Source organism: Hyperolius riggenbachi, chromosome 5, assembly GCF_040937935.1.
Source record: "Hyperolius riggenbachi isolate aHypRig1 chromosome 5, aHypRig1.pri, whole genome shotgun sequence".
NCBI classification, from domain to species: Eukaryota; Metazoa; Chordata; class Amphibia; order Anura; family Hyperoliidae; genus Hyperolius; species Hyperolius riggenbachi.
Genome location: NC_090650.1, coordinates 71,643,889 through 71,669,035, shown reverse-complemented (window position 1 = coordinate 71,669,035; position 25,147 = coordinate 71,643,889). Strand labels below are relative to the sequence as shown.

Below are 25,147 nucleotides of genomic sequence, written 5' to 3'. Positions count from 1 at the left end.
CCCTCATGTATTTTACCATATATATCAGTGGGAGCATTAGAGAAAACACCTACCTTGCACTGCACAGCTTGTTTCTAATCAGCCCTAATAAAATCCCCGACTGAGCATTCAGTCTGGCTTTGCTCAGGAATATTTATAGCTCAGTCTGTGTTCTCTCATGTCTTTTCAAGTCCAAGCCTGCCCCCTGCTGGCTCTGCTCAGGAATCATCATAGTTGAGTCATTATAGCAAAGCCAGACTGAATGCTCAGTCTGGGATTTTATCAGGTCTGATAAGAAACAAGCTGTGCAGTGCAGAATGAAACAGAGAGCAGGGTAGATGTTTTCTCTAATGTTCCCACTGATCTGTATGGGAAAATACATGAGGGTGCTTCGTCTCTGGTTCACTTTAAGGTGGCCACTAACAATCCAATTTCTAGTTAAAAATCGTTTGAGCGATCAGAAATTCTGACCGGATCGGATGCAAATAATCTCCGATGATGGGCACAATCGATTACGAATGACAGTCATCTGACTGGATTTTCATCGAACCAAAATTTGGACTTTCTTGTTGGTTGTGATAGATAGGAAGCAAAGATTGGTTTGTTGATGGTGTAGTGATTTCACTTCCGATCAGAATTATCTTATAGCTCAAACTATTTTTTGCTAGGAATTGGATCGTTAGTGGCCACCTTTAGAGTCACTATATTCTCTTCGTACAGTGGGAAGCAGATTCAGCTGCACCACATTGCTATATTTAGCGGTTTCTGAGAATGGTGAAGGACAGTTGTCACAAAAACATTGAGGTTCGTGGAAAATATGAGACAATGGAAAATGCCGCCACAGTAAGACAGCGCAAAGGCCCCCAAGTTATGGTAACTGGTAAACCTAGACGATGTCATGTTTTTTTTTTGGGGGGGGGGATTATGACTTTATCGTTCTTCCTTTTCCTGGCCATGATGAAGAGAATCGTAGCCACCGTGTTCAATACTGTGAAGTTTGACCTGGAGAATTTTGGGACACCTTATACAATACTGTGACTTGCAGAGTTCCTGCTACCACATACAGTAATGCAAGGCCAGCATATACAATACTGCAATGTTATTAGCCTTGGAGAATTCTAACCACCATATACAATACTGCAGGCTCTGGCTCAGGGGATTCTGGCCACCATATTTAATACTGCAAGGTTGGGCATGAAGAGTTCCGGGCCGCCATATACAGCACTACAAGGTGTTGGCTTGGAAAAGTCTGGCCACCATATACAGTACAATACTGTAAGGATTAGCTTGGAGAACTCTAGCAGCACTCCTCAAAGTGAAGGAACTGTCTTTAGTCAAGTCAAAGGCTCAGCGAAGTTGACTGTTCTGCTGATGAGAGTTGTCCTCCTCTTCAGAGGAACAGTCAGTTGAGTTGTGGTAGAAGTGCTTGTCATCTCTGTGGTCTTCATCCTCCTCATCCTCCCGATCCTCCTCTTCTTCACTGTCAGTATAGTCTCTGGGGAGGCGGCTGCCTGATTTCAGTGGCTCCACCCTGGAGTGTAGGTGGTAGGATGATGTCTTCTCTTCCTGGTTATCTTCTGTACATTTCTCCTCGCAGTTGCCTTTGCTTCCTTTCTGCTGTTTCTCTGCATCTTGCACAGCCTGTTCTTTAGCCTTCTTGCTTCTCTTCCATTTCATACGTCTGTTCTGAAACCAAATCTTTACCTGTTGAGAAAACAGGAAACAGTCACTAAATGGGCAACACTTCCAAAGTTTCATAGCTATTTAGGTGAGCGACTAATAAACAGAACATGTCCATCAAATTCAACTTCTTTAATTCAGACCCAAAGAAAGGCAGGAAAAAACAAAGCATGAGTAATAATTGCCAAAGAAAAATAATTGTTTCCTGATGACACAATTCCCTTAAAGCAGGATTGTCAGCCATAAAATCAAATTCCATTTACCCACTGCTCTGTGTTTATTATGCAGTCTACAACCTGACCCTGCATTGCAAGCATTCCAATATAATCATACATGTTTTTGCTGTAATAAATCTTATATCAGTCAGCCTAAATCTATTTAGTACATTGCCGAGAGGGAAGTTTGTTATCTCCCCTCCCACATTCCTGCTCTTCACTGATTGGCTGAGGGCAGTTTAGTGTGACACAAGGCTGAGAAGGGAGAAGCTGCTGAAATACGATCTATGCTGTGCTCACATGTGTTTACAAAGCAAGCTAGATATGACAGAGCAGTTTCTAGGAGAAGAAAAGAGTAAGGGTGGAAATAACATCAGGATTGGCTTCAGCCAGAGTCAGCAAAGACGGAAAATGCCTGGAACAGTTGTCTATACAAAATTCACTGAAATCAAAATGTGGGCAGTGCAATACATAGCATATGTACCTAGAACCAATATTTATCTACTTACACAATATATGTGTTTTTTTCCCCTGGGATAGAATGGCTATTCCTGCTGCTTTAATAGCAATGAAGCATATAAAGCCACTCAAATTTCAAGAATACTGGTTCACTGAACTGGTGATGTTTGAAGGGGTGGTGAATAGTTATCTGCTGTATATTTTATAGGGCACTGTGACAAAAAACACCTTGGAGGTGAATCCCTTGATCAGCAGCAAAGTCATATGGGGGAGGGAAAGCACTGTAAAAGGAGGTGGGAGGGGTATAACTAGACACCAGAGAACTGTATAGGGGAGGGGGGTCAGTAGACACTAGGGGACTGTATAGAGGTGGGAGGGGGTTGGAACTGGTGTCTAGTGACATGCAGGTTGGGTGGCTTAAAGGTAAAGGCCAGTCAGGATAAGGCCCCTCCCCATGCAGCCATTCCATATGGCATGGCTTTATACATGGGCATACCTTTAGCTCAGGTATGTCTGCACTAAAATGTGTCCCTCTTCTCCATCTATGAAAGCTGATATATAATTAAGTCTTCATAACAATTGTTAGTCATCCATTTGACTTGACAGTAATGATATTTGTAGCAGGGGTGTAACTACAAATCATTGGGCCCCCCTCAGCAAAACTTTGATGGGGGCCCTTATTGTTCCCAACCCTTCCTTTTGCCTCTTCTTGGTGACCCTCATAGTCTGGATGGCCATCTTACAGGTGTCATAAAACAAGTGTAGCCATCAGGATTTTCACACCCATAACATGTAGCCACACAAGGCCGGATTTATACTTTTTCCGTCTCTAGGCCAACTTTCTAGAAGCTTCCCTTCCATGTGCAACGTTCATGTACGGCAGCCTCCTTCGGTTCTATACAGATCCCTTGGGCAGCAGCTCCCTATTTCCATGTGTTGCTCCTATATGCAAACTGTCTATTCCATTTGCAGCCTCCTCTTGCATATGCAGCAGCCCTCTTCCATGTCCAGCCGTACAAGGCCCAGAACCTTGGTGGCCTTTCCAGAAATCCAGCCCTGTAGCCACAAAAACACCTGATCTGGAGTATCAGAGAAAGGGACTGTTCATAGTTGAACCCCATCACACCTTCTGGCCCCCCTGGAGTTGCACAGGCTCCCCCGACGTATTACGCTCCTGATTTGTAGTTTTCCACCAGGATATTTCTTGGCAAACATCATTCATACAATACTGTAGCTTTATGGTGAATACACACGGTTCGTTCCCGCATCGAATGCGCCGCTCGATTCCCGACGAATCGATTATTCCCGAACATTTCCAAGCGCATTTCGATGATTTTTAGGTCGATTGCCATGTAAAGTATGGCAAATCTACTTAACGATCCATCGAAACGCAAATCGACGGGAATCGAGTGTGGGAACGAACCGTGTGTATCCAGCATTAGGGAGAGATTTAGTCAAGGCTGATTGCTGCACAGTAATATTATCTGGTGTAGGGTACAGGAAGGTTTTGGCAGTGGACATCTTCAGCTACTCAAGCTCTGGATTCTGGCCTAGCGACACTGTTTTATTGAACCAGGGTTCATAACTGTCACCTGAACTATAGTGAATGGGCTGTGAATGGTTTCTCGTGTTACTGTTTGGCCAGGACAAAGACTGCTCCGTCTGGCCAGTTTAGTCAATGAAAGGCCCATCATAATTAACGCCAATGTAACCAGTGACAAACTAATATATTACGACACAGATCTACAGGTTCCAGTTTTAAAGATAACAATATTTTTAAATCTTTCCACGCAGACAGCACTGAAAGGAATCCATGTTCAATAACACAAATGCATGGCAGTGCTAATGTTGCTGTTATAGGCAGATACTGTATATAAGTCACTAGAATCCTATTGTTTACATGACTTAAAAAATATGTTTTACAGCAACAAAATAATTTGGACATCAGATAAAAGCATCTATTTGCTAATTTCAAGCTTAAAGAGGAACTTTACCGAAAGATGATAGTAGAGTTAAAAAAAAAAAGGCATTGCAAAGTGAGAAGTAAAATACTAGAAGATAGATCAATAAATTATTGAGATTCGCCATGTAATTCGTACATGTTGTATGTATTTACTGCTGGCACACATTAAGAGAAAGAGCAGCACAAACTGCCCTAATACTGTATATAAACAGCATGTATATATATATGTATATATATATATATATATATCCCTGTGTCCGAGTGTTTTAGCTACTGCGCATGTGTAGCCATTGGGACAGGAGGAGGACAGGGCCAGGAAGGGCGAGCGTGCACAAGCGTGGTGCGAGCGCGTACATGCAGTGGCGGGAGGGGAGGCGCACTGTGAGGGACTAGAGGCCACTATATTAGCCCATTATATTAACAGGCTTAGGTCCACCTAGTATATATACTGTATATTAGTATACTGTATATGCACAATGAGATATATATATATATATATATATATATATATATATATATATATATATAGTATTTTATGCTGAACAATGTATCTATTGTTTCACAGAGGGCAGCCTTCCTTATGCTTATTAGTGTTCATTATAGTGATAGTGTTTATTATACATTAACACTTGGTGTTTATTATACACATTTAACTTTATTATACAGTTTCACTGGGTTTTTGTCATACGTTATGGGTGCTGGGTGCTTGTAATACATTATCATTGGGTGTTTATTATACACTATCAATAGGTGTTTGTTATACACTATCACTGTGAGTTTATTAGACACTATCACTGGGGGTTTATTATACATGATCACTGGGTTTTTAATATACACTATCACTGGGTCTTTATTATACACTATCAATGGGTGTTTGTTATACACTATCACTGGGGGTTATTATATACTATCACTAGGGGCTCGATTCACAAAGCGGTGCTAACCCAGTTAGAGACTTTAGGCGTGATAATCATTGCACCACGCTGGTGAAAAGCCAGTTTAGGCATGATAAGTTTAGGCGTGATAAGTTTAGGCGTGATAAGTTTAGGTGTGATAAGTTTAGGGAAGCTAAGTTTAGATAAGTGTAGATAGCGTGCAAAGTCCCGCACGCAAAGCAGCGCCATTAAACTCTATGCGAAGTGCACCAAACTTTGCTAGCGCAAAACTTTTGATCAGCTGTGCATTGCGGTGCTAACGCAGTTGCTGCTTAAACTTATCATGCCTAAACTTATCACACCTAAATTTATCATGCCTAAACTTATCACACCTAAACTTATCATGCCTAAACTGAGTTTAGGCATGATAAAGGGCTTTTCACCAGTGTGCTAACTGTTAGCACCACTTTGTGAATCAGGCCCTAAGGGCCTGATTCACAAAGCGGTGCTAACAGTTAGCACCGTGGTGAAAAGCCCTTTATCATGCCTAAACTCAGTTTAGGCATGATAAGTTTAGGTGTGATAAGTTTAGGTGTGATAAGTTTAGGCATGATAAGTTTAGGTGTGATAAGTTTAGGCATGATAAGTTTAAGCACCAACTGCGTTAGCACCGCAGTGCACAGCTGCTCAAAAGTTTTGCGCTAGCAAAGTCTGGTGCACTTTGCATAGAGTTTAATGGCGCTGCTTTGCGTGCGGGACTTTGCATGCCATCTACACTTATCTAAACTTAGCATGCCTAAACTTATCACACCTAAACTTATCACACCTAAACTGGCTTTTCACCAGCGTGGTGCAATGGTTATCACGCCTAAAGTCTCTAACTGGGTTAGCACCGCTTTGTGAATCGAGCCCCAGGTGTTTACTATACATTATCACTGGAAGTCTCGTATACACTATCAATGGGTATTTGTTGTATACTATCACTAGGGATTTATCATACATTATCACTTGATGCTTATTATACACTATTACTGTGTGTGTTATACATTATCACGGGGTGTTTGTTATACACTATCACTTGGTACTTATTATACATTATCACATCTCTTGTGTAACTTGTACAAATACAGAGGGAGGAGGGAGTGTTTGTGAATGTTAGGTGTAATCATAATGTTTATCGCAGCATGAATAACATGCACACATACTGAGGAAGTTGGCTAAATGATAATACTACACTCTGCACTTTCCACACCTGTTCCCTGTCATTTGTCTGCTCTGATAGGAATCTGATTGTGAAAAAGTAATGCTGGGAATACACGGTTCGTTTTTGCCTTCGTTTAAACCTTCGATTCGTTCGGTAAACGAATCGAGTGTTGAAAACGTATGTGAAAATAGTCATAATCTCATTATAGTTTCGATTAATAGACCCCAAAAACGAACGACTAGTGATCGAACATGTTTGATATTATCTCTCTTTATCCATCTAATCGAGCCATTGGTAGGCTTGATGGCTGTTCAGATCGATTATATGTTCGTTTATGCTAGTCCGTCCCTGTAAAAAGGGATTTTCGTTTCGTTTCTTTGCAGCCTTCGATCATTGGAAAAACGAAACCATCAGAATCGAAAACAAAAACGAAACCGTGGGTGGTGATATTAACCGTATGTCCGATTATTTCGGGATCGAAAAGGACAAAAGGCACAATCGAAACGAAGGTTTAAACGAAGGCAAAAACGAACCGTGTATTCCCAGCATTAGTCCCAGCCAGATATATACAGTAACATTACTCAGCACAGACGCTGCAGGTGTGAATGTAAAACGAGCCCTATCACTGTATATAATAAGGAGCAGTGGGCTGTTCTGTGCAGTGACCAGGAGCAGAGAGAGCACACAGAATATTCTCTATGGCTTCTCTCTCCAGGTGTGAGCTGATGTACCCAGCAGCTGTTCACATAAAAGCTGCACAGTGCCTATGGAAAATACAATGAGGGTGACAAGGCCCCTTCCAAATTGGTCTCGACAAAATCTTATAGGCAAAGGCTGGAATTTTACTGAGGAACAGTTCCCGTTGTGTACCACAGAGCTTGCAATCTATAGTTGTGAAATGTGCTTATTATTATTTGTATTAACAGTATATAGCACCAACATCTTCCGCAGCGCTTAACAGAGTATATACAGTCTTGTTACTAACTGTCCCTCAGAGGAGCTCACAATCTAATCCCTTCCATAGTCATATGTCCATTGTAGTCTAGGGACAATTTTAAAGGGAAGCCAGTCCACTTACCTGTATGTTTTTGGGATGTGGGAGGAAATCAGAGTGCCTGGGGGAAACCCACGCAGACACAGGGAGAACATACAAAGTCTGTGCAGATAGTGCCCTGGCTGGGAGTTGAGCCAGGGACACAGTGCTGCAAGGCCAGAGTGCTATCCACCACGCCACTGTTCTGCCCATGTTACATGCTTGCATTAAGCAGCTAAGAGAAATGGTGGTTGATTCACATAGCTTACTTATTTTTCACCTTAAAGCGAACCCAAACCAAACATTTTTTAATTCAAAATATTTGGTTGCACCGCTCTGACACATACAAAGATAAATAAACACTCCTTCAAGCCTATGAGCATTTCAGTGCATGCTTTTCACCCTTCTCTTTTCATACCTAGGGTTATACAGGTGGCAGCCATTAGCAATTCCTCCTTTGCTGGACACCTTCTACTCCACCAGTTTGCCGGATTCTGTCCCGGCAATATGAAAGGAAGGGAGGGGTTTCTCTAATGAATGTAAAATATTTTATATTTGTCATCATGCAGCTGAAAAAAGGCTGCTATTTATTATTATAATTTAGAAAATACATTTTATTTCTGAAATCTTGTATTTTTCATTTGGGTCCACTTTAACTGTAAGAAGAGCTAATGCATGAAATACACAAATAAAGAGCGATAACTCATGAGATAAACAGATAGGGAGATATGAATATTGAGTTCCGATGTGAGAATGCTAATCTATTTTTTTACTCCAGCCCCTTGCAGCCGTCTCAGTCCTTGCCACAGCTCTGGTCCTCCTCCATGTCCCCGCTGGCCGGCCCCAATGATTGCGACCCGCCGGTGGGGTCGGCTCTTCTGCACCACATCCACGTCATCTGGAGCGTACTGCGCCTGTGCAGTGGTTGTGCGCAGGCGCAATAGGTGCCCGATGACGTGGATGCGCGGCATAGAAGAGGCAGATGAGTGCAGGTGCAGAAGTGCAGACCCCGCCGGCGGGTCGCCATAATTGCGGTTGGCCAGAGGGGACACCGAGGACCACCGGAGCTGCGGCGAGGGACTGAGATGGCTGCAAGGGGCTGGAAGATGTCCCAGGTGAGTGAAAAATAGATTAGCTTTCTCGCATTGGAAGTCCTTTTATCTCCCTGGCAGTATGATTCCTTCTGATTTGAGAGTCTAAAAGCTTAGACCCTAAAAGCATGAAAAATATCATACCACAAGAGAGTCTGAAGCAGACCCGGCACTTACTCACCTCCCCGGGCTCCAGTGCTGCAGTTTTTCCAACGTCCTCTGAGTGGTGCTGTAACCCTATAGTGAAATTGCCAGCTGTCATCATGACGACAGACGGCGGTCTCATCAGGGGGAAGCAGAGCCTCGGAGGAGAGGAAGAAGAATAGCTGCCGACGTCGGGATCCCCCGGGAGGTGAGTTGAAACGCCCACTGCACGCTATGCTCTGCATAGAAACTCCGGCGGGTACCCTGAGTGTAGGTCAGAGTTACCGCTTTGAGCTGCTGTTTTCCGCCCCGACTGTCGCTCGGGGTTACAGCTAAGAAGGTTAAGGAGAGATAAATTGTGAGTTATTAAGTAAGGTGAGATAATTCAACAAACAAACTTTGTGAATCAGTACCAAGATCAGGGGAAGTGATGTATACAGTAACAGGTTATTTTCTCTACATGTAGGTGCTACATGATGTTGCTGTCCTTACATGTTTACTCTATCAACAGACATTCTCTGCTAGGCCAAGGATTCTTGTGCATTCTACACTGGAGGAGAATGGGGAACCAGGTGGAGCCACCACTGGCAGAAGCTTAAAGGACAGCTATGTATTTCCTTTTAACCAATACTAGTTGCCTGGCCGTCCTGCTGATCCTCTGCCTCCAATACTTTTAGTCATAGACCGTGAACAAGCATGCAGTAGATTAGGTGTTTCTGACATTATTGTCAGATCTGACAAGATTAGCTGCATGCTTGTTTCTGGTGTTATTCAGACACTACTGCAGCCAACTAGAGCAGCAGGACCGCCAGGCAACTAGTATTGTTTAAAAGGAAATAAATATGGCAGCTTCCATCATCTTTTCACTTCAGTTGTCCTTTAAGAGGAAACAGAGACAACTGAAGGAGGTATTTTAATCTTCCTGACTTAACCCCCCTTCAGTCATATGGTAGTGTCAGAGCCAGATCATCAAAAGGCAATCCTAGGCAGTTCCCTAGGGCCTAGAAATAGTCTATGGGTCTAGTTGATGCTTGCCCCCACCAAATGCTAAAAAAAGGCAGGTGACCATCAGTGGTGGGCAAAAGCTTGCCTAGGGCCCCGTGTCACCTTCATCCATTTCTGGGTAGTGCCTCCTCAGAATCCAAAGCCTGTACCATTATTTCTTTTTTTTTTTAGTACTATAATTGTGCTGCAGTGTGTGTTGATGTAACTTAGATTAAAGAGGAACTCCAGTGAAAATAATGTAATAAAAAAGTGCTTCATTTTTTACAATAATTATGTATAAATGATTTAGTCAGTGTTTGCCCAGTGTAAAATCGTTCCAGTCCCTGATTTACATTCTGACATTTATCACATGGTGACATTTTTATTGCTGGCAGGTGATGTCACTGGAAGGAGATGCTGCTTGCTTTTTAGGCCGTTGGAAACAGTTGTTATTTCCCACAATGCAAAAGGCTCCCACAGTGTGATGTCAGTACCTCAGTGCTGTGAGACGCTGACATCACACTGTGGGAGGGATTTCACCAAAAAAATCAGCCATACAGAGCCCCCTGATGATCCGTTTGAGAAAAGGAATAGATTTCTCATGGGAAAGGGGGAATCAGCTACTGACTGATTGGGATGAAGTTGAATCTTTGGTTACGGTTTCTCTTTAACCTCCTTGGCGGTAACCCCGAACGTAGTTCAGGGTAAGCCGCGCAGGAGGTTTTCTCCGGCCCTGCTGGGCCGATTTGTTTAATTTTTTTTTTGCTGGACGCAGCTAGCACTTTGCTAGCTGCGTCAGCACACCGATCGCCGCGGCCCCGCGCTCGATCGCCGGTATCCATCGCGCCGCACGCCCCCCCCCCCCCCCCCCCCAGACCCCGTGTGCTGCCTGGCTAATCAGTGCCAGGCAGCGCACGTCGGTGACGTCATCCCGCCCCGTCGCCCTGACGACGGGGGAAGCCCTCCAGGAAATCCCGTTCTTTGAACGGGATTTCCTGATCGAATCGGGCCTGGGGATGCCGCTGAGCAGCGGCTATCATGTAGCGAGCCCTGGGCTCACTACATGATATAAGAAAAAAAAACTTTGAAAAAAACTGCTGCGCTCCCTCCTGGCAGAATTTTTTATACGGCCAGGGGGTTAATAGACACCTCCACTTCCCAGTAGTTTGCCCTTGTTCATCACAGTAGATTAGTAGATAAGGTCATGTTTGTTTCTGATCATTTAGGGTTATTCTGAGGATTACAGTCAAGGGAATATAAACTGTGGCTTTATTAATAATAATAATAATAATAATAACAATAATATATATCTATGTACAGGTGCCCACTAATGATCTGTTTGTCCTATCTTATCACTTTTATGCAATATGACAGGCAGGTTCACAGTGGTCAGTTGCATAATGCATGCGTTATTATGTGCTATATTGTGTCTGACCTGCAGTGGAGGCTGGACACAGACTTTTATTATTATTATTTATTGTATTTATAAAGCGGCAGCATATTACGCAGCGCTGCACAATAGATAAATGGGTTAACATACAAGGTAGAACATACAGGAAACTCACAACAAAACAAGATAATGCAAATGATTTTTATACAAAGGGCTTGATCCAAAGTTAACATGCCTTATCAGAGTTAACACGCCTTATCACAGTTAACACGCCTTATCAGAGTAGCATAGCGAGCACTACTAAGTTATTCCTGCTAATTGGCAATGACGAGAGCTCCACTTGTCCTGCCCTGAGCCCCTGCGGGTTTAATCGCTTTAACCTCCTGGGGACTGCCTAACGCCGATGGGCGTGGCCACGGCGGCAGCCCCAGGACCACCTAACGCCGATTTGCGTCAAGTCCTGGGGCTGCATCTTGCAAGAGATCGCGCGCGCGCATCTCCTGCTCGGGGGGCGGAGCCCCACCCCGCCTTCAGTCGCCGTCTAATTACATGTACAGCGCTGCAATCAGCAGCAGCGCTGTACTGGGGACAGCCGTGTGACACGACTGTCCCCCTGGGGGACAAGAGAGTGATCGGCTCTCATAGGCAGAAGCCTATGACAGCCGATCGCCAGGATTGGCCGGCTGCGGGGAGGGAGGGATTTAAAAAAAAAATATTACAAAAATTAAAAAGATAGCAAAACTTAATACAAAAATAATAACTTAACTTTGTGCCTGGTCTTTAGGGGGGTTTACCACTGTGGTCCTTAAGTGGTTAAAGGACATTATCCCTGCACTTTGATTGGCCCAATAGGCTGCCTGTCACTTGACAGGAAACTTGACAGGCAGCCTATTGGGCCAATCAAAGTGCCGGTATAATGTCCTTTAGGGCCTTTTTCCACTAGCCTGCGATTTGCGATTTGCTGCTGATCGCAAATCGCAAGGTACATTAAACTAATGGAAACTGCAGCAGCAATTTCCATTAGTGCGATCCGATTGCGATGCGATTTTGGTCAAAGCGCAATCGTCGTCCTGCCGCGTTTTGTATGCGATTGAGCTGGACTATAATGAGTATAGTAGCTCAATCGCAATCGCATGGTGGAAATTGAAACGCGATTGCGATCGCGATCGGAATCGCGATCGCAATTGCATTTCATAGTGGAAAAGAGCCCTTAGGCTCCCTGCACACTGCAAATCCAATTTGTGATTCCTATTTGCAATTCCGATTTTCCCTGGAAGCTATCAAAAGAAAAACGCAGAGAAAAACGCAACCGATTTTCACATGCGATTCCGATTTCCGATTTTTAATTGGTAGTGCATGCTGCCTTTTTTCAATGATTTTCTTTTGATAGCATCCAGGGAAAATCGGAATTGTAAATCGGCATTGCAAATCGGATTTGCAGTGTGCAGGGAGCCTATTTGTGATTGGACCCGCCGGAGCTCAGGGCAGGAAAAGTGGAGCTCTCGTCATTGCCAATTAGCAGGCATAAGTCTGTAGCGTCCGCTATGCTACTCTGATAAGGCATGTTAACTCTGATAGGGCACGTTATTTGTCTTAGTGAATTAAGCCCTAAGTAGGTATGCAGCGCATTAGTATAACATCATCAGTTACAATGCAGTACTGTGAACCGACCCATAAAATTGTATGGTCAGTGAGTTAACATGCAGAAATATTCTGCAATGCAACTGATGCACTGTGAACTAGACCATAGTCTAAGTTCACAGTGGGATGTTGCGTTGTGGTGCAAAGTTAATGGGGCAACGCAAAATTACAATGCAATTAAACTACGAAAAAGTTGTAACTCACATTACCGCTGTGTTAACATTGCCTACAGTAAGTACAGTGAAGTATACAGGCAATGAAAAGTACCGTATGCTTCCCTGTATGTGTTAACATGTACGTTTAGAAGTAACACCCTGCAGCATCGCACTACCATAATTCAACACATTACACCGTAATGGTGGCCACTAAATATCCAATTTCTAGCAAAAAAATCATTCAAGCGATCAGATAATTATGATTGGAAGTGAAATATCGTAATACATTGTTCACAACACCATCAACGAAGCAATATTTGCTTCCTATCTATCACAACCGACAAGAAAATCCAAATTTTGGTTCAACGAAAATCCAATCGGACCACTATTTTTATAATCGTTCATAATCGATTGTGCCCATCAACAGAGATTATTTACAACCAGTCCGTTCTCCTCCGATCTGATCGATCAAACGATTATTCGCTAGAAATTGAACCATTAGTGGCCACCTATACGCTAATTCCGCACTGTGAGCGTTATAAAACTTTATAATGATAGACCATACCATCCCACTGTGAACCTAGCCTTAAAGTATATTCACTTAGTTTACTCTTCTACTGCATACATTTATTAAGATTGTACAAAAAAAAAGATTGTAAACTGCTCATGGAAAAGGGCTCTTAGGGAAACGTGCAGTAAAGTGCACTCTCACTGTGTTCGCAGGAAAACGTCCAATCAAATGCAAATAATTTCCTGATCTATAGCAGAATGCTAGTAACTGTTCAGCAGCATTAACATGAAGACCCCCATCCCAGATCCTTGAGGAATTGGAGTCTTCTTTACCACGGACAGTTGATAGGCAGTGAAATGCCTCTCAGGGCTCGTTTCCACCATAGCGAATCCGCATGCGGCGCCGACATGCAGATTCACTTGGTACATTGAAGTGGCCGGGGCTGTTTCCATATGTGCGGCGTGCAGGAGCGATTTGGCGGCGGGCCAAATCTGCACGACGGGACCCACAGAATTCGCCTGCGTCGGGAATCCATGCGAATCGCCGCTAATGTATTTAATAGGAAAAACGCATGCGTTTTTTACATGCGTTTTTACCCGCGATTCGCGTGCGATTTCGCACCTTTTTCAATGTTATTTTGCCCTGGCAGAGTCATGGTTGATTTCGCATGGCACCCTGCCATGCGAAATCGCACGCGAAATCGCGGGTAAAAACGCATGCAGAAACGCATCCGCATGCGTTTTTACAAGCGTCGGGATGCCGGCGAAATCGCGTCGCAACAGTGGAAACGGGCCCTCAAACTCTCACAACTGCTCACTGCTGCCTGTTAACTGCTTGCTGCTGCCTGGTAACTGCTCACTGCTGCCTGGCAACTGCTTGCTGCTGCCTGTAAACTGCTCACTGCGCCTGGCAACTGCTTGCTGATCACACAGTTCAACTGTCCATTGAAAAGAGGCCTTATGTTTTGTTATAAGGATTGAAAACCTAGTAAGGGCTAGTGCACACCAAAAATGGCTAGTGTAATTGCAAACGCTAAGCGTTTTCAGAAGTGATTTTTCTAAATGATTCTGGGCATGTGCCTAGTGATTTTCTATGTATGCCTAGTGATCTTTGGAGTAGAGAATTTTTTATTTTATGTACAGTAGAGATGGAAGTGTACAGCTTTTGCGAAAAATAAAAGCTTGGAAAATCGCTCTCTAATAGCATTTTTTTTAGAGTTATTTTCCATGTTTCCTATACTTAACATTGAGGCTGAATCACCTCAGAAATGCTGCAGGACCCGCGTTTGCGTTTGGGAAAAAAAAATCACATTGCTCTGATGTGATCCATCCCATACAAATACATTAGCTAAGCTCTTTTTGAGATGCTAGCATTTTAAAAAGCACTCAGAAGCGCTCTTGGTGTGCACCAGCCCTAAGGTAAGATGCAAGCCAAAATAAAGGGGGTGATCATGTGAAGAAATAATCAGAATCTCTCCACTGCTGTAACTGCAGGTGCAGAGAAGTTCAGTGATGTTTGCCAATGCAGTCAGGCAAATGTCATAATTGTTTATTTTTTTTCCCTGCACATGATTGGATGCTTGAAATCCACACTGTAATGCACCATTATACATTTGCATCAGTAAATAATTTGCACTGCTATTATATTGGGTGGATCAAATGAAAAATTTGGAGGGGGGGAGAGAGAGAGAGAGAGAGAGAGAGAGAGAGAGAGAGAGAGAGAGAGAGTGTTGCATGTGTGTATTTGTGTGTGTGTGAAAATTAATGTAATCTTCCATTGTACAGCACCATAGGATATTATATAATATAAATCAGCAATAGTAATAAAAAACAGCTACTGTTTGTCTGTCTGCTAATTTATTAAAGAATTTTACAGATTTTTTTTAGCAATTTAACAAAATGATCTGGTCTATAAAATATTCATGGTTTTCATTCATATGTAGGTGATAAAATGTATACAATCAGGTAAAATTTCTGCTTCCATCTCAAAGGACACCTGAAGTGACATTTACAGAGTACCCAGAAAGCTCATGGTGAACCAGAACTCTTAGGAGTGTGTAAGGGGCTACAATGGACCAAAAAGCCCTCTTACTAAAATACTATGGGAGAAAAGTTTGCTTTCTTAAAACATAAAGTATTTGCGATAATTCAGGTTGGAGTGAGCTCCTAGACGGCTCCCAGTGCATCACTGCTGAAATATGCAAATCATCCATCGTTGTCCCTGGGAGCTAAACACACCTCAGATCCGCTGGAATGCAGCGATGTGCCAGCTTGTTAATGTTACAGAGCCCCTAAGCCACACTAATCCAACATGCATGCAGACTGTTTCGGTTTGATTGATCCTCATCAGTGCATGCAGTGGCGTAGCTAAGGAGCCGTGGCCCCGATGCAAGTTTTACAATGGGGCCCCCAAGCACTCTATACACAACAATTGATATGATGCTCCAGAACCTGCCAATGGCAACTACAGTGTCAGAGGAGCAAGAAGGGAATGGGAAATAGCTTGTTAATGATTACCAGTTACCACTATTCAAAGTATCTATAGAAGTGATTATTATGAGCACAGGACCAATAGAGAGCTAATACTATAGTTGAGGGAGGGTCCTTCGGGAGCCCTTCTGGCCCAAGGGCCCCAATGCGGTTTCTAGCTTGGCACCCCCTATTGCTATGCCCCTGAATGCATGCCAGGGATTAATGTGGCTCTACGGGGTAGGACTGAAGTGAGAAGGATATGGAGGCTGCCATATTTGTTTCCTTTTAAGCAATACCAGTTGCCTGGCTGTCCTGCTGATCCTCTGCCTCTAATACTTTTCGCCATAGACCCTGAACAAGCATGCAGCAGATTGGATGTTTCTGACGTTTTTGTCAAATCTGACTGGATTAACTGCATGTTTCTGGTGTGATTCAGACACTACTACAGTCAAATGCATCAGCAGGGCTGCCAGGCAACTGGTATTGTTTAGAAGGAAATAAATATGGCAGCCTCCATATACTTCTCACTTCAGGTTCCCTTACAGCTGACCATACATGTGGACAATATTTTTTTACCTACTTTTTGGTACTTTCTCAACTTAAAAATGCTAAAATGTTATTTTAAATAGAAGATGAAAAGTCATCTCCTATGAGAAAAATGAGAAGAAAAGTGAATTGAATTAGGCTACAGAATCTAAAATGTCTGTTTTCAACATTGTTCAAACAGATAACAAGCAACTAAAGTATAATACAAATCTCTCATTCCGTTGCATTATGTAGGTTTTAAATTCCAAAAGAATCAATCAGTGTCTCCAGCCACAGGGTGCAAATCAGATAACCTTTTGTGAATTAAAGAGAACCAGAGAGGATAAAAGAAAAGATTGTATACATACCTGGGGCTTCCTCCAGCCCCATACGCACGGATCGCTCCCACGCCGTCATCCTCCGCTGCCTGGATCCGCCGGTACCGGGTCCCATCATTACAGGCAGTCGGCCAGTCGGCTGGTGGACGCGGCCAATTCTCCGCATCACCGGGGCTCCCAACATACACTTACGCTTGTGGCTGCCTACTGCGCAGCCGCATGCGTAAGGGTATGGAGGGAGCCCCTGTAATGCGGACAATTGGCCGCGTCCGCCGGAAGTGACGGGACCCGGTAGCGGCGATAGAGGAAGCGGAGGATGTCGGTGTGGGAGCGATCCAGGCTTATGGGGCTGGAAGAAGCCCCAGGTATGTATAAAAGCCTTTTTCTATTTTCTTATTTCATTCCTCTCTGGTTCCCTTTAAGTGTGAAGGAGTTAGAAATATGAAAACTTTCACAGTGATGTTATTTTAATTTAAAACTTTTCATTAAAAATATATTCCAGTCTGGTACATAAGCAAAGGTGGTCCAACACAATACAATAAAATTATCCAATTTACAGCAAATCAATAAAAACAATCCATTGAACAGGAAAATGTAAAGCTTTTTTTTCTCAAAATGTAATCAAAAGTTCCTGGTTTTGCGATCAGTAGTGGAGGATCTTTCTGATCATGTTTTATGAAAATTGAATGGTGTAGGGTACATTGCCAATTTTTTCTTGATTTATAGACCTAAGCAATTTTCTCAGAGTTTTCAAAATATGTAACACGTGTAAGTGATACATTGGGTATATTTATAAAATGTTACAATCAATCAAAAAAAAAAAAAAAAAAAAAAAAAAAAGGTCACAAAAGCATAATCACTGATCATAGCTAAACATACTAATATGAAAGTGTTCAGATTAACCAATATAGTTTTCCCTAAAAGTGGCCACACACCATACAATAAAATGATCTGATTTTACAGCAATTTGATACAACTTATTGTTTCTACAGGAAGATCAAACCCCTTTTTTTATTATTTGAGTGCAAATTCCGATTGGATTTCCCTTCTTTTTTTATTTTTCTCGATCGGGAGTGGTGGAAATTTCTGATCAATTTTGTTGCAAGATTTTATGGTGTGTGGTAAATTGACACTTTCGTAATGTAGGGACAAGTTTGTGAGCCCCTCTGAGGGACAGCAGTTAGTGACAAGACAATTTATTGTCTGTACAGCACTGCGTAATATGTCGGCATTATATAAATACTTAAATAAATAAATGTAGAGATGGAAGCAATTTTTTTCTGAGTTTTCAGTCATTTTTTTTTTCATAACTGGGAAAAACTTAAGCACAATTGGTACATGGTACATTGGTGACATTTTTCAAATGTTACAATCAATCAGAAAAATTGATTGTAAATCTTGAATTGAAAAGAAATGTAAAAAAAATAGTTTCGTTTGTGGACACCTTGAATAATTCCACTTTGAATAATCAGAAATATCGAACCAATATACCACAAACTTATGAGTGATGTTTCTGAAAATATCAAACAAATAATCATATGAAATTGTCAATCTTTTTATCTTCCTGATTTTTCCAACACATTTGATCAGATTTTTATTAAAAAAAAAAAAATCAATCGAAAAAATAAATATTTTCAATAACTTATACAACTGATCGTTTTTATAGAAAAAAATGGGATAATCGATCTATTTGATTGTATCATGTACATTCAGTAAAACAAATACTTATAGGAAGCAAAAACTTAAAAAAAACATGAAATTTTAAAGGGACAATCAATTTCATGGGACAATATTTTAAAAATAAAGGCAGATTTTAAATTCCATAAAACATGAAGATTGAATAGGAGTATGGGTAAAATATGAATGTTTAATATGATTAGTATAAAACGGGGAATGTCTATAGAAGTGTGTTATCACAGTGTAATATGATGTAAAGTGGAGAGTGGGGTCACCTCTGGCCAATCCCTGATAGATATGAACTCTCACCACAAGGTTGGGACTTTGTATGTGATCATTATGGTACCCAAACACCAGAGACATGAGAAGAAGACGTACCTGGGTCTCTGTGAGCATTAGCGATGTGGCCACCTCGAAACGTTTCGGCCTGGAGAGGTACTTATTCAGCTTAAACTGGTGCTCCAACTCCAGCAGCTGCTGACTGGTGAATGCGGTTCTGGGTCGTCTGCATTTCCCCAATAGATTGGACTGAGCCTGGGCTGCAATCGCAACACACAACAGTATACCTCTAATTACAATACACCAAAATATCACAATAACCAAAATGTGTTTATCGTTTATGTTCCAATTTTATCCTGTCCACCTAATAATCTAGTAGAGAATTACATGCACTACTGTACACTAATTTCAGTTTAACACTATTCAACTATCATATAATACTATACTATGTAACAGGAAAAAGCGAAAAAAAACGCTAGTGGAATAGTGGAAAATAATACGCAAAGGACTCCTACTACTTGCAGAGCGCTGAAAGGTGCGGTGCGTCTTTAGGTAGGGGAAGCACTATGCAGAGCAGAGCGCTAGCGGTAGGGGAGAAGCGTTCCGTGTGTACAGGGCAGAGCAGTGCAAGGTGCAGAATGCGATAAAGGAAGCGCTATGGAGAACAGGCGCTAGAAAATCCGGCGCGTAGCAGAGACGCGCTCCGTGTATACAGATAGGTCTGAGCGCTGGAAGGGGGCGCGCGTGTTTAAGTGCCGCATGCGGTAGAGAAAGCGCTATGCAGAGCAGAGCGCTGGAAGGTCCAGCGCACAGCGAAGAAGCGTTCCGTGTATACAGGGCAGAGCGCTGGAAGGATAGGTCGGCAGATACGCTGGAGCCGCTTCCCCCGCACATCACAGACTTGGCTCCTACAGGGGAATCCTGTCTCTCCTGCCAATTACAGGACATGAAAGGAGCACATAAGATTAGCTTTGATTTGTAATCGGCCTGATAAGCGGAATATCCTTGTTTCAAGATGTAATTCCACTATCAGATAAACAGGCTGTTTGTTTAGCAAGCAACCTTGGATTGTAACCCAACCTAAACAGCCTGAGATAATCGTATTTGTCCCTCACTGTAAACACATCAGTCCAGATACAAAGGACAGGAAGGCTCATATGATGGATGGGCAAAGACGCATTTATCCCACCCAAAATAAACTAAAAAAGAAAAAAAAGTAACAATATCCCAAATAAACTTAAAAAACAAAAATATTCCAAAATGAACTTAAATGTAATAGATAGATGTATTTATTTTACTTTAAAACATTTTGCAGAACATCTGTTATCTATCATGTATGTATCGTTCTTTATAGGTTTAAAGAGCATGTACATACATAAATATACAGTATAAATATCTTTGCATTTAGAGTCAGCTCGTTTTAAGGGATGCATTTCTCAGTGTAAGAACTATCCTCATTATTTGTATTTGGTTATTTACCGCAGAACGTCAAACTGAATTTAAAGGAGGGCTCCACATCTCACAACCTTGTACATTATACTTGGGAATAGAGCAACATCCTGACACCCTCCTAGAGTGTATTTTTCTTCATCTCCCCTGGCTGGCAGTGGCAGGAAGGCTGGACTGACTGGTTTTGTGAATATCTGCTCAGTCTGAGGGACCACATGGTGAGAGATATGAGAACACAGGGTAATAGTGATGTATCTAGGTGATATATTTGGGTCTGCAGGGTACAGCAGATGAGGTATCTGGTGCTAGAGCAGGCATGGGCAAACTTGGCCCTCCAGCTGTTACGGAACTACAAGTCCCACAATGCATTTGCCTTTATGAATCATGACTGTGGCTGTCAGACTCCTGCAATGCATTGTGGGACCTGTAGTTCCTTAACAGCTGGAGGGCCAAGTTTGCCCATGCCTGTACTAGAGGGCACAATAGGTGAGGTAGCTAAGTCTGGAGGGTACAGAAGGTGAGGTGAGGTATATGAGTCTGGAAGGTACAGTAGGTTAGGTATCTGGGACTGGATGGTAGGACAGGTGAGGCATGTGGGTCTGGAGGGTACAGTAGGTGTGATATCTGGGCCAGAAAGGTGCAGTAGGTGAGATATGTGGGCCGGGAGGGCACATTTGGTTTGGTGTCTGGGTCTGAAGGGCACAGTAGGTAAGACATTTGGCCCTGTAGGGTACAGTGGGTGAGTTATCTGGGACTGGATGGTAGGACAGGTGAGGCATGTGGGTCTGGAGGGTACAGTAGGTGTGATATCTGGGCCAGAAAGGTGCAGTAGGTGAGATATGTGGGCCGGGAGGGCACAGTAGGTTTGGTGTCTGGGTCTGAAGGGCACAGCAGGTAAGACATTTGGGCCTGTAGGGTACAGTAGGTGAGGTATCTGGGACTGGATGGTAGGACAGGTGAGGCATGTGGGCCTGGAGGGTACAGTAGGTGTGATATCTGGGCCAGAAAAGTGCAGTAGGTGAGGTATGTGGGCCTGGAGGGCACAGTAGGTAAGACATTTGGGCCTGTAGGGTACATTAGGTGAGGTATCTGGGCCTGGCAGCAGGTACAGTAGTTGTGGTATCTGGGCCTAGAGGGTACAGTAGCTTCATTGTCAGGATACAAGACGTGAGGCATTTGGGTACAGATCATGGGCCTCTTTAGAACTGTAGGTGAGAAATACTGCTCCAGAGGACTACAGCAAGTGGAGAATAATGGTCTAGAGCCTAGGTTATCAACGAGTGGTATATGTACCCCAGGGGGTACTTCTGAATGGGTCCAGGGGGTACTTGGGCTTAATGTAGTTAATTATTAGTAGATAACAATCGTATATATACTACAACACCAAATTAATATGTTACCTAGTTAAAAACAATAGTAAAACAGTAAATGCCTGGAAGCTATTTATAAACAATTACTGTGTGCTGCTATTAAACAAATCTGTGTCAGGGGATACTTGAGATAATTTTTACAATATCAAGAGGTACTTGGTGAGCACAGGCTTTCAGTAGGGGCACATACCAACATAATGATGAGAAACACCGGTCTCTAGAGAACACAACTGGTGAGGTACATTCATCTTTAGAGCAAAACCGGTAAGTTATATTAACCTGGAGGACTCAATAATTGAAGTAACGTAAGGCACTATCCCACACCTGCTGTACCCTCTAGGTCAATATAGCTCAACTGCTGTGGCCTCCAGACCATAACCACCTGTGGGATAGTGATGATCTGGAGGGCACAGTAGGTGAGCTATATTGATCTAGAGTGTACAGCAGGTGAGGGATAATGGCCTAAATGGCATTGTAGGTATGGACTATTGGTCTTCTTGACACAAAGTGAGATGGCACAACACATGAAGTAAGTATATTGGCCTGGAGATAACAGATGTAAGATATACCAGCCTGAAGGGCACAGCAGGTATTATATAGTGGAGGGTAAAGTGGGTATGGTCTGTTGGCCTAGTGGACACAGTAGGTACGGTCTGCCAAGTAGGTATGATCTGTTGGTCTACTGGTTACACAAGGTATTATCTATTAGTGTGATGGGAACAGTAGGTATGTTCCACTGGTCTACTGGGCACAGTAGGTGAGCTATAGTAGCCTGGAGGGCAAAGTGGTTATGGTCTGTTAGTTTGGTGGACACAGTAAGTATGGTCTGGAAAGTAGATATCGAATATTGGTCTAGTGGGCACTGTAGGCATGGTCTATTGATCTACTAGGTACAGTACGTATGGTTTGCCCAGTAGGAATGATCTATTGGTCTAGTTGGTACAGTAGGTATTGTCTATTGGTCTAGTGGGCACAGTAGGTATTGTCTATTGGTCTAGTGGGCATAGTAGGCATTGTCTATTGGTCTAGTGGGCACAGTAGGTATTGTCTATTGGTCTAGTGGGCACAGTAGGTGGAAGTATCTGGGCCCTGTTGTGTCTGGGACAATGACCCAACTTCAGCTAGAGATTTCTATGGAAGGACAGAATGTCTCACCCCTGTGACATCTCCCAGTACAAACATTAGCAAGTGAGAGACATGGGTAAATGTCCTGTTCTGTTTCTGCTCTGTAGAATGGACAGAGCCAGCCCTGTACAGCCAGGAATTCACAGTTTATGGAGAAAAACGCTGCAACAAAAGCAGAAAGCCCCTAAAATCAGACCTAATTACGTCATGCCTCACATAAATAGCGAGCTTTGTGCGTTTTATGTTATTTTTAGGATGGGATTCAGCTAGTGTGTTTTGTTATGTCTGGTTGATTATAATCTACTTACAATAATTTAATCGTGGCACAGTTAAACCATACTGTCTTCATATTCTTCATGTATATAGAAGCTATTACTCTCCACTGTAATGACGGTATAACACGTGGATATTTCTCCAGAAATACTACCTTTACATTTATATAAGCAGTAATTATGTTATAATCTTCTATAAATATTCTCCATTTTTATTTAGTTTCCTTTATCTAAACATACACAAATATTATTTTTTACGTGATTCAATGTAAAAAAATGACCGTAATTACTATTATTATAATTATTGTTTCAATTTGTTAGTAGTTGTACTGTTTTATATCCTGACATTAATTACCCTCAATGAACTATATATGCACGTACGACAACTACTTTGAAACAACAAGGAGGATAGATATTTAGACCTTTGATAATTCAATAGATTAAATAATATAAATCTGCGACTTGTGTTTCTAATAAGTTTCGCAGTTTAGAGTAATAATAATGATAATAATACATTTAACACAAATATATCATGAATAGAGGAAACCTATTTTAGGAGAGTTTTCTACCATCTACTCGATCGATTCGGAATTGGATGCTAGGCTAGGACCATATCATAGCTGTCATAATTGGCATGGTTGGCACCCTGGATAGGTACCCCACCCGCTCGCCCAGCCATGCAGTAACACCTGAGGCAATGTTGAGGTACTCACAATTGAAGTCTGCCATTTTGGGCAGCATCATGCCCGCCGTGGAAGCCCTCAGCCACTGATCCAGCTGGAAGGTGCCCGCACTGATCTTGATGGGGTCCATAGGGTGGGCATGGTGGGGTCCCTGGATTTGTGAATAAGGGTAGGACAGAGCTGGGTGCTGCCCTACTGCCAGGGCTGCTGCTGCAGAGTAACTGTAGACGGGATGCCCATAGAGTGCATGTGGGGGTATCCCTGCGCCCCCCGGCGGGTGTAAGGTCATCATGGTGCCAGGGTGCTGGTGGTGGCTGCTGAGGAAGCCCGGTTTGGGCACCAGTCCACAAGTCCTGGGGGGTGAGGGGCTCTCTGTCCTCATGTCCGGGTGGTCAGATGGGGGGCTGCCCGATGTGGACAGGGAGGAGGAGGACAGCGAGGTGACCAGGGCCAGGGGGGACGTCTGAGCCTTAGGAGGGTCGATAGCCAGCAGAGCATCGATCCGGAAATTTTTGGACTTTTCCATGAATCCTGCTGGGAGAGGATCAGAGAGCCGGGGAGCCTCCAGCGGTGACCCCGGAGCAGCCGAGTCCCAGGTGAGTAGCCAGAGGGGAGAGCAGCAGCAGAGAGGGAGAGCAGCAGAGAGAAGTAGAGCAGCACAGGGAGAGCAGCACAGAGAGCGGCACGGCCAGGTGTCTCCGGCTACAGCATGACTCTTCTCACTTCAAGACATGGCCGGCCAGACTATTGGTCACCTCAACCCCGCACTCTCATTGGTGGACGCTGGCTGCTGGGCGGAGCCCTGTGCTCATTTCTCAGGTCGCCTCCTGTCAATGAATGAAGCTGCACCTCTCTGATGAGCCCCAGAGCATGCCAGGGGCCCCTTCCCTGTCACGTGCTACAATCAGCTGGAGTAACAACCCCCCCCCCCTTCTACATCTAATGATAACAATTACATAAGTGACAAATCGATAGAAGATAGATAGATATATAGATAGATAGATAGATAGATGATTGATAGAAACTGTAAAATTGTATTCTTATATCACCTGTAGTTTTAGCAAGAATGCCCTGGATCTATCCATCTATGTACAAATTAGTGACTTAGGATAGGATGAAGTGACACTTTTGTGAAGGATGACAGCGACAATGACAAATGTGTGAGGATGATGAGAGGGACACGGGGCTGCACAGTCTGGCACACACCTATAGCTGCCTCTCCGGAGAAGAGTTATTTGGGTAGTAATGTGCACTGTGTTCAGCTGTCACTACTGAGCAGCACACATTGCTAGGTTTACACTGCCTGCCTGCCTCACTACCTGCCTGAATGCCTGCATGCCTGTCTGCCTGCCTGCATGCCTGTCTGCCAGCCTGCATGCCTGTCTGCCTGCCTCACTGCTTGCCTGCCTGGCTGCAGCACCGACACACAAGTGATGCACTCACATCTCAGGATTCATCTTTGGTCCTGGCTCTGCGCCATGTCAAGGTGAGTGTCCGGAGCACTGCAGGGTAACAGGAGCACAATGTCTGCAGATGCAGGAGGATGGTGTCAGCAGCAGGGTTTGCTAGGAGTGGTAGTTTCCTGCAGGGTAACAGGAGCACAATGTCTGCAGATGCAGGAGGATGGTGTCAGC

At 43.3% G+C, this 25,147-nt stretch overlaps 1 protein-coding gene across 1 annotated transcript; it reads right to left on the bottom strand.

Annotated features, from left to right (window-relative positions):
- Positions 1-1,326: 1,326 nt before the first annotated feature.
- On the bottom strand, positions 1,327-24,039 carry MNX1 (motor neuron and pancreas homeobox 1). Its single transcript, XM_068238262.1, has 3 exons — positions 23,544-24,039; positions 18,714-18,874; positions 1,327-1,683 (listed from the first exon to the last, which is right to left on the bottom strand). Exons 1-3 carry the CDS (start codon positions 24,037-24,039, stop codon positions 1,327-1,329), a joined length of 1,014 nt encoding a protein of 337 aa, XP_068094363.1.
- Between the last annotated feature and the right edge of the window lie 1,108 nt (positions 24,040-25,147).

What these genes read in the sequence shown, in the direction of transcription:
- MNX1 (XM_068238262.1), bottom strand. Translation starts at nt 24,039, where the DNA reads ATGGAAAAGTCCAAAAATTTCCGGATCGATGCTCTGCTGGCTATCGAC. An exon ending in CAAAATGGCAGACTTCAATT is followed by an intron (nt 18,875 to 23,543) that starts GTGAGTACCTCA and finishes TTGCGATTGCAG; the next exon opens with CCCAGGCTCAGTCCAATCTA. An exon ending in TAATGCTCACAGAGACCCAG is followed by an intron (nt 1,684 to 18,713) that starts GTACGTCTTCTT and finishes TTTTCTCAACAG; the next exon opens with GTAAAGATTTGGTTTCAGAA.